At 39.1% G+C, this 10,306-nt stretch overlaps 1 protein-coding gene across 2 annotated transcripts; it reads right to left on the bottom strand.

Annotated features, from left to right (window-relative positions):
* Window positions 1-439: 439 nt before the first annotated feature.
* RPL22L1 (ribosomal protein L22 like 1) lies at window positions 440-4,735 on the bottom strand. Of its 2 annotated transcripts, none has more exons than XM_033211702.1 (4): window positions 4,417-4,735; window positions 2,408-2,500; window positions 2,123-2,244; window positions 440-643 (listed from the first exon to the last, which is right to left on the bottom strand). In XM_033211702.1, the coding sequence occupies exons 1-4, from the start codon at window positions 4,423-4,425 to the stop codon at window positions 499-501; spliced, it is 369 nt and encodes a 122-aa protein (XP_033067593.1). In that variant the 5' UTR covers window positions 4,426-4,735; the 3' UTR covers window positions 440-498. The 2 variants fall into 2 exon arrangements, with proteins under 2 accessions (XP_033067593.1, XP_033067594.1); XM_033211703.1 differs by having other exon boundaries at window positions 2,408-2,497; window positions 4,417-4,513.
* Window positions 4,736-10,306: the final 5,571 nt, after the last annotated feature.

Raw genomic sequence — 10,306 nt, forward strand, 5'->3', positions numbered from 1 at the left:
ACATTTTATACAGCTATATAAAAAATTGTTCTACAGTAAGATTTCCTGGCCAGGCATGGAGGCTCACAGCTATAACCCCAGCACTTTGGGAAGCCCAGGTGGATAGATCACTTGAGGTCAGGAGTTCAAAACCAGGCTGGCCAACATGGCCAAACTCTACTGAAGTAAAAAAATCAGTTGGGCACGGTGGTACACACCTGTAATTCCAGCTATTTGGGAAGCTGAGTCATTGCACTCCAGCCTGTGAGACACAACGAGACTGCCTAAAATAAAGATGTCCTATATAACACTACTTTTACCTGAGTACATAAAAGATTTTGGAAATCCTGGGAAAAAAATTCTACTAGCTATAAGCTATTTAAATACTGTTGACAGAAATTATCAGAAGGAAATCAAAATCATGTAAACAGCATACTCAAATAAAAGGATGAGATAAAAGTTTAAGAGTATAATATTTTTTATTCACTGATAGCAAAGCCCTGTAAGGGGAGCCTTTGCCTAGTCCTCCGACTCTGATTCATCTTCATCTTGACTAATCTGGAAGTAACGAAGTTCATAGGTCTCCTTGTCAGATGCAACCACTCGAAGCCAATCACGAAGATTGTTTTTCTTAAGGTATTTCTTGGTAAGGTATTTCAAATACCTTTAAAATAAAAACATAAATTTCATTAAGAAATACAATTCCTACTATGTAAAGGTTTATTGTATGAAAAATATACATCATTTTCATCTTTTCTGTACCTAGCTTCCTCCAAAATATTTCATCCTTCCTTTCACACTATGCATTGTGCAAGACTGTTAGGGTAGCATCCTCTTGTCATACTGCCACAGCCAAATTATTTAAGCAATATGATTTTACTCTTCAAATATATTATGTGTGTGTATATATATATGTGAAAACGTTAACACCCCCTTCACCACTATTAAGCCCCCTAACTCCCAATCCCACCCTGGCTCAAGAGGGAACCTATTAATAGGGTTCAATTCTTACTATGCTCATTAAGTCTCAACTTCTCTGAAAATTCTTAGGCCCTCTCTACGTGTAATGTAATCAGAGTTGTATTTCATAGTAATTATCTGATTATCTGTGAGACCCTTGAGGACAGCTACTACATTTTTATCTCTGAATCCTTAGTGATTATAATCTCAGTTAACATGTACTGCAACCACTTTAGTCCAAGCCATCATCGTTTCTTACTGAAATCAGCTCTTACATCTTCAGTTTCCACCAGATGTATCACCCTAGTCTTTTTCAGCCACAATAAACAATTGCTTCCCCTTACACATCCCATGGCTTTCAAGATCTGCTCCCCAGACACCCTCCCACCTCATGCATTCCTCCCAAAACACTACACCCCAGACACACTGGCTTTGTTACTATTACTTTAATCCACCAGGCTTCTGGCTCATCCTGCCTGTAACAATTATCCCCCAATTGCAAGGCTCACTTCTGCATTTCATTTCCTGAACAACTTATCAACTTACCCAAAAACTTTGCAACTAGCTTTATGCCCTTACAGCACTTATCACTGCTTGATTAATTCCATTTCACTCTCTCCCTTCTCCACTAGAAGTTTCTTGGTGGTGGTTAAACTGCCTGCTCGGTTCACTGTTGGGTTACCCAGTCCTGTGCTGCCCATGAAGTATTTAATATATGGTGAATAAATTGAACAAATAAAAACTGGCAGCAAGATGTTAAGACTTTGCTTCTGATCGGCTACCTCTCCTGAATAAATAACTAAAACCTTAAAAAATTTTAAGAAATGGTTTGTATCATCATTAAGTTGAGACAATCCTCCTATGTACACATTAGACATGTTTCTTGCAACACACTCAAATACTAAAGTACTCAGCATTAAAGGTTATATACAACTTGGATTTACAGGGCCTGTAATTTACGGGACCGGGACCGTGGACACAATTGCCCTATATTCTAGCAATAAATTACACTTACAACTACAATCAGCAATTGGCACTCATTTACTGAATTTCCCATTTATGTAGGCCTTTAGTAAGTTCTTATTTATTCTTGCATATAAACAGAATACATGTAATAATTACATATTCTATGAAATATTCCAAAAACTACTATAATTTTATTAAAATTTGCAAAGGTACCAACCTTTTAGAGAACTGTTTCTCAGAAACAACTGTGATTTTATTCTTGAAGCGTTCAATGTGAACAACATTCCCGAGATTTCCAGTTTTGCCGTTGACTTTAACCTTCTCCCGTAGAAACTGTTCCTATTTTAAAACAGAAAAAATGCACAACTAGGGAAGAGAACCCTAGATATTCACTAGGGAAGGTACCCTAGGAATACAGCTTAGGTTATTATCAAATATTACATATTTAAACCACTATAAATAACTCAGATTATAAAAACGAGCCGAGTAGAATGATACTTACAAAATTTCCAGAATCAAAAATTCCATCTTCTACTGGATGAGTGAGGTCCAAATTAAACTTCCAGGTTGACCTTTTGGGCTTCTTGTCTTTCTGCTACATAAATGTGAAATAATTATGTAGCTATATAAAACAATTTATTCAATTGGTACAAACAATTTTAAAGTTTGTACCAATGCAATCTGTACAATGTACTGTGAGGTTACATATACAGAAATGTAACAAAAATAAAAATTAAAAAACCCCACCCACCCCGGGATTGATGTGAACCTCTAACCAAGTCCTAATATGTTCAAGTTGTCAAAAGGTTATGGACTTTCATTGTTTTCCATACCACCGATGTTCAATTTTAAACTATCATGCTTTACTGCCACCCCACTGCAGATGGAAACAGATGAGTAAACCTCCTAGCCCAAGCACAGTTAAGTGCCAGAGCTAGGATTCCATCCATCTATGTCTAGGAAATTCAATTCTTACGTTGTTATAGGCAAGGGAAGAGGACTTCGGTAAAAAAAAAAAAAAAAAAGAAAGAAAGAAAGAAAAAAAATTTTTTTAAAACAACCAAATAAAGGCCAGGCGCAGCCCCAGCACTCTGGGAGGCTGAGGCAGGAGGATCACTTGAGGTTAGGAGTTTGAGACCAGCCTGGCCAACATAGTGAAACCCCATCTCTAGTAAAAATACAAAAATTAGCCAGGTGTGGTGATGCATGCTTGTAATCCTAGCTATTCAGAAGGTTAAGTCGGGAGGATTGCTTGAACCCAGGAAACAGAGGCTGCAGTGAGTCTGATCATGCCACTGTATTCCGACTGGTGGACAGACTCTGTCTCAACAAAAAAGAAAAGCCAACACCGTGGAACTTAAATTTTCCATATCCAAACCTTTTATACCAAGACCATATAATATGGCTACATAAGCAAAATGTTGCTGTAGCCAGTAACCAGGTACATTCACTGTAATATAAACAAATCAGTATTTATCAGATGATAACCTCCAATTTCGATCCACCCAAAAGGCTACCAAGCATTACACCTTAGTTTGCTTTCTCAGGTAGCACGGTAACATGTACCAAAAGAAAATCACTCAGTTGGCGCAGAAGTTAATTTGGGAGACACAAACAATTTCTGTCTAATGGAACAGATAACCCTGTAGGGTTTATGGACATGCTGGGCATTACCCAGCTTGGTAGCTAGCCCAGCAATTTTATCCTAACTTTTTCTGTAAATTACACATATATACCTATCTTTTCAGATATTCTTAGGAACATTTTAACATCTTACTGGTTCCCTTACTAACGACTTAAGTACAATATCTGAAGCATGTTCATTTCACATTGCTGGAATCTAGGCTTTTACTTTTCTAAAAATTACTTCACAGAGAAGCTTCTTCGCCAACTGAAAGTTCTCAGAAACTTCTTTTTTTTTTTTTTTTTTTTTTTTTTGAGACGGAGTCTCGCTCTGTCGCCCAGGCTGGAGTGCAGTGGCCGGATCTCAGCTCACTGCAAGCTCCGCCTCCCGGGTTTACGCCATTCTCTCGCCTCAGCCTCCCGAGTTCTCAGAAACTTCTGTGATGTCGGCCATCGCGGGAGCTGAGCGCCTCGGAGTTCCCTCTGGCCTGGCACAGGTCGTCAGACCGGCCCGATTACTCACCTTTCCCCTACCCAGTCCAGAGTGGCAAAAGCATTATCAGGCGCAAGACAGTAAATAAATGGCTCAGATTGCAGTACCAGTGGCCAATTTACAGCTGTGCCTCCCTCTTTCCCGCGTGTCCAAAACCACCCATTCTAAACCAATTCCGAGCCCAGCTCCAACTCCACTAGACCGCATGGCAGATGCCATAAGTCTCGAAAAACAATTTAGGATCCTCGCGTTTTGGTTGTGTTTCTGACCCAGCCTCCACTATTCCCCTCCCTTTATCTCGACTGAGACGTCCCCACTCGACAGATGCAAAATTCGTTAGAGCAAAAATCATTAAATTGCCGCACAACACTCCCACCAAGATATCGCCCACTCACCGGCGCCATCTTGCGAGTCGGCCGCGCGAGCAAAAGGGAAGCTACGACCAAGCGTCTGTATTTATACCAAAGCGTGCTGCGTCACGCGCTGAGAGCGTCAGATTGTCGCCTCCAGGAAAAGAAAGCAGGAGGAGCGCGGAGGCCGGTAACCTAGGAAACCAGTGCGCGGCCAGACGCCGGTAGGGAATCGGCTTTCCGCAGGCGCACGCGGGTGGCAGTGGTTGAACTGACTCTCGGGTTTCCGCTGCTGGCTGTACAAGCTGATTGATCTCAGTGGCCCCTACAGTTACCTAGTGGCTGCTCCCGGATACGGACGCACGCGAGGGATGCAGGGGTCATCTTTCACTAATCACCGGAATCCCCTTTCCAATCAGGGCAAGACAGTGTCTCTGGTTGCTTTGGGATCTCCTCTTTTATTGCAGTTATAATCCTCCAGCCAAAAAGTTATTTGTTTGTGTTTTGTCTGTGAGCCTCGTTTTCTAAATGACTGTTGAGGGAAATCGGTGCTTCAGGGACCAGGTCCTCGGAAAAAAAGCATTTATATATATGTATGGGCGTGGTGGCCCACACCTGTAATCCCAGCACTTTGGGAGGCCGAGGCCGGAGGATCTCTTGAGCCCAGGAGTTCGAGACCACCCTTGGCAGCATAGGCATAGGGAGAATCCGTCTCTACAAACAATTAAAAAAAAAAATTAGCCCGGGTGGTGGTGCGCTTCTGTATTCCCAGCCACTTGGGAGGCTGAGGCAGGAACATTGCTAAACTTGGGAGGAGATCTGCCACTGCACACCAGCCTGCGTGACAGAGTGAGACTCTGTCTTAAAGAGAAAAACACGTAGTGCTTGCTTCTTGTTCATTCGTTTGTATAATTTATCATGGGTTTTAGAGTTAATGCCAGGTCTCTTGATTTCCATCCAAAATGCTCCCCAGTTAAAATTCAATGAATGTTTGCTGTGACCTATCAGTATGTACAAGACATACGAGGGTGTAAGTGTCTTGCTGACAAAAGGAAAAAGTAGCTTTTGAGCTTTGAAGGATTGTAAATTGACATCAGATTAGAAGGTAATACGTTTTCGCGGAGATGAAATTATCATACCTAGGGGTAGGGGTGTGGGATGGGGTGGACTTTGTTGTTAATTTGAAGAATGACCCCAGAAAGTAAGAACTGTTCATGGCCTTTATGCCAGCAAGTAGTTATCGTGGAAACTATGCTTTAATAGAGCATATGACTTGTGGAGTCTGAAGAGAGGCCCTGAATTCCTAGAAGAAATCCATTTCAACAAGATTTTTTTTTTTTTTTTTGAGACGGAGTCTCGCTCTGTCACCCAGGCTGGAGTGCTGTGGCCGGACCTCAGCTCACTGCAAGCTCCGCCTCCCGGGTTCACGCCATTTTCCTGCCTCAGCCTCTCGGGTAGCTGGGACTACAGGCGCCGCCACCTAGCCCAGCTAGTTTTTTGTAGTTTTTAGTAGAGACGAGGTTCCACCGTGTTAGCCAGGATGGTCTCGATCTCCTGACCTCGTGATCCGCCCGTCTCGGCCTCCCAAAGTGCTGGGATTACAGGCTTGAGCCACCCCGCCCGGCCTCAACAAGATTTTTTAGTTGTCTGCCTTAAGAGCCACAATAATTACATTTCTTTTTCCAAACATTAAAGGGATAGAAGGGAGCCATTGGCATTTCCTCCTCAAAGGCTGCCTAAGCTGAGGGGCAGAAATGATTCTTATTTTGCTTGTCTTTAGCAGTCTTCCATGTCTTGACAATAAACTCCTTAAGCACTATTAAGCCATTTGTACAAAGAGGATATGAAAACATACCTGTTTCACAATAACAAGTAATCGCCAAATAACTAATTAGAAACTGTAATGGGGGAAAAATATGTCAATTAGAACAAAAAAAAAAACCACCAAAACTTAAGAATATTAACGAGAAATGTATTAAATAATAATACATTTATATTATATAATAAAAAATATTAATACATTTATATTATATAATAAAAAATAATATTCAGATGGGAAGACTAAAAGTTGTAAATAATTCAGTTCTTCCCAAACTGCGCGTGTGGGCATGTATATAGTCACACAATGCTAGTCAATACCCCATAGTTATTTTATTTTATTTTTTTTTTGAGACGGAGTCTCGCTCTGTCGCCCGGGCTGGAGTGCAGTGGCTGGATCTCAGCTCACTGCAAGCTCCGCCTCCCGGGTTCCCGCCATTCTCCTGCCTCAGCCTCCCGAGTAGCTGGGACTACAGGCGTCCGCCACCTCGCCCGGCTAGATTTTTGTATTTTTTTAGTAGAGACGGGGTTTCATCGTGTTAGCCAGCATGGTCTCGATCTCCTGACCTCATGATCCGCCCGTCTCGGCCTCCCAAAGTGCTGGGATTACAGGCTTGAGCCACCGCGCCCGGCCTACCCCATAGTTATTTTTTAAAAATTTGACAGCTAATTAAAAAAATGATTTTAATATTTATTTTAGATTCAGAGGGTACATGTGCAGTTTTGTTACGTGAGTATATATAGTGACGGTGGGCTTTGTGGTGCGATTGATCCCTTCACCCAGGTAGTGAAAATAGTACCCAGTAGTTAGATTTTCAACCCTTACCCACTTCTAGTAGTCCCAGTGTCTATTTTGTAAAAATTTACTGATACATCATCATTGTATATATTTCTATATATAATATTGCATGGGATAATGTGATATTTTAATACATGGATACAATATGTAATGATCAAATCACAGTAATTTGGATATTAAACACCTCAAACATTTTTCATTTTTGTGTGTGTTGAGAACATTCCATGATGTCCATGAGTATCCAATGTTTAGTTCCCACTTATAAGTGAGAAGTACAATATTTGGTTTTCTGTTCCTGCATTAATTCGCCTAGGATAATGGCCTCCAGCTGCAGCCATGTTGCTGCAAAGTACATGATTTCGTTATTTATGGCTTGTGTTGACAGCTAATTCTAAATTACGACTCAATAAATGTCTGAAAAGAGCCAAGACACTTTAGAACAATGAAAGGGAGTGTGCCTTTCCAGCTCTTTCAATATAAGATATTGTAATAGATGATAGATATGTATTTAATATAAACTTCAGTCATTGGATCTATATGATGCTGAAGCCTTAGTAAATGGATCAGTAAGCAAAAAAAATACAGAAAAACTCCTCCATATGTAACAACCTTACGAATGGCTAAAATATAGTTTTATTTTTATGTATGCATTTATTTATTTTTTAGAGACATAGTCTTGCTCTATTGCCTAAGCTGGAGTGCAGTGGTGCAATCTCAGCTCACTGCAACCTCTGTCTCCCGGGTTCAAGCAATTCTCCTGCTTCAGCCTCCCAAGTAGCTGGGATTACAGGCGCTTACCACCACGCACGGCTAATTTTTCTATTTTTAGTAGGGATTTCGCCATGTTGACCAGGCTGGTCTTGAACTCTTGGCCTCAACTGATCCGCCCACCTTGGCCTCCCAAAATGCTGGGATTACAGGTGTGAGCCATTGTGCCTGGCCTAAAATATAGTTTCATAAATAATTTTTAAATGTATGCTTGAGCTGGTGGAAAAGTAAAATAATTTTTAGGGAGCAGAAATGACAAGCCATGATCCTACACGTTTGGAGCTTGAATTAGCTCTGCCCAGATAGCATGAAAAAGCTCCAAACTGAGTATGTAGTTTAAAGTGTTCTTGTATTATTAACACCAGACAGAAGAAAGGGCAAATGCTCTCTGGAGAAATGCATTTTAGACTCTGGATTTTCTATTCTATTCCATTGTCCTATCTTTTCACTTGCCAGTACCTCACTGTTTTGATATAGAGGCTTTGTAATATGTTTTAATTTCTGGTAATGCTAGTCCCCACTCAGCTCTGTCTTTTCAATATTTTCCTAGTGATTCTTGCACGTTCTTATTTCTGTATGAACTTTATTAACAACTTGTTTAACTTCATTTAAAAAACTTGGTATTTTTATTAAGACTGTATTAAAATTATAAATTAAATTAGGTAGAACTATCATCTTACTAACTAGCTATCAACCAATAATACGGAATTTGTTCAGGTCAACTCTGTCTTTTGGGAGTGATTTATAGCTTTCTTTGTACAGGCTTTGAACATTTTCCTTTCATTATGTCTTCTAATTGGTTATTATTTGTATATATAAAACTTATTTTTGCATGTTAATTTTATTTCCTGCTACCTTGATGGACAACTTTATTGTTTGAGTTAGCTTTATCATTGATTATCTGGGATTTTCCAGATATACTATCAGATCATCTGAAAACAGAAAAGTCTTATTTTTTATTTTATTCTTAAAATTTTAATACGTCTATTTTCTATTGTCCACTTGTACTGGCTAATACTTCCAAAACAATAGGGGTCAAGATATTGAGCATTCTTGTCTAGTTCTTGACCTTAGTGAGACTGCCTTCAGCATTTCTCCACCAAGGAAAAGGCTAGCTTTTGGAATTTTATGCACAGACACACACACATATATATGCACATGTTTATACATATGTATACACACACATACATAGCTGTTAGGTGTACCATGTTAACATATATAAACATAAATACATTTACATCAAATAAGTATTCATACATGTCTATTTTCTAAAGAGATTTTTTAAGAATGGATCTTGTTTTACCTAAATTTTTTTTCAGTATTTATGCAGAAAATCATGTTTTTTCAATTTTTTTATTTGTTTATTTGAAACAGATCTTGCTTTGTCAACCAGGATGGAGTGCAGGCACAGTCACAGCTCACTGTAGCCTCCAGCCCCTGGGCTCCAGTGATCATTCGACCTCAGCCTCCTAAGTAGCTGAGACTACTGGTGCGCTCCACCACACCTGGCTAATTGTATTTTTTTGTAGAGACGGGGTTTCGCTATGTTTCCCAAGTTGGTCTCAAATCCTGGGCTCAAGCCATCCATCCGTTTCAGATTACAGGCGTGAGGCACCATGCCCAGCCTTCTTTTTTCCCTTTATGCCTATTAATATAGTAAATGCTATGAAAAGATTTCCCAATATATTAATATATGTCCTATGATAGTGAGCTATATTAATAGATTTTCTAATATTGAACCATTCTTACATTTCTGATAGACACTGGTGTATTACTTTCTTCATGTGGTGCTTGAGTCTAAAAACTAGTATTATATTAGGATTTTTGCTTCAATATATTTTTTGTTATTTTTAACAGGTTTAGGATCAAAGTTATACTTGCTTCGTAAAAAGAATTTAGATTATTTTCCCTATTCTGAAACATTGTACATAACGTTAGGACCATATGGTCTCTAAAAGTTTGGTAAAATTCTCCTGTGAAACCATTTGGACCCCGTTTTGTTTGGTTGGTTTCTTTGTGGGAACAGCAACCCCAGTTTGGTTTCTTTGTGGGACAGTTTCTTGACAACTTTCTGTAGTTCTATTAAAATTACAGTTTAAGCTTTCTGTCTTTACTGAGGTCAGTTTTAATAACCATATTTTCCTAAGAAATTGTATCATCTAGGTTTTCAAATTTATGTGCATAGATTTGCAGTTTTCTGTTTTTTTATTTCCTCTACATTATCAGTGATTCCTTGTTGTCATTTCCCATTTTTGCATTTGTGCTTTCTTCATGTTTATTAAATAGCTAATGATCAATCTATTTTGTTAATTTTTCTAATAACTAGAATTTTAATCTATTTAATTTGCTATTTTTCTTATTCATCTCATTAATTTCTGCTTTTGTTATTGTTACTTCCTCCTGTGTGCTTCCTTTTGGTTTATTTTTCTAGCTGTTTGATTTACTATTTAATTATGTTCATTCTGTCATTTTTATTTATATAGATGGTAGGGCAATGAATTTTCCTCTGATAATACTTTTACATAGATTCAGATATATAGTATTTTCATT

The sequence above is a fragment of the Trachypithecus francoisi genome, unplaced genomic scaffold, assembly GCF_009764315.1.
Source record: "Trachypithecus francoisi isolate TF-2019V2 unplaced genomic scaffold, Tfra_2.0 Lachesis_group0, whole genome shotgun sequence".
NCBI lineage: Eukaryota > Metazoa > Chordata > Mammalia > Primates > Cercopithecidae > Trachypithecus > Trachypithecus francoisi.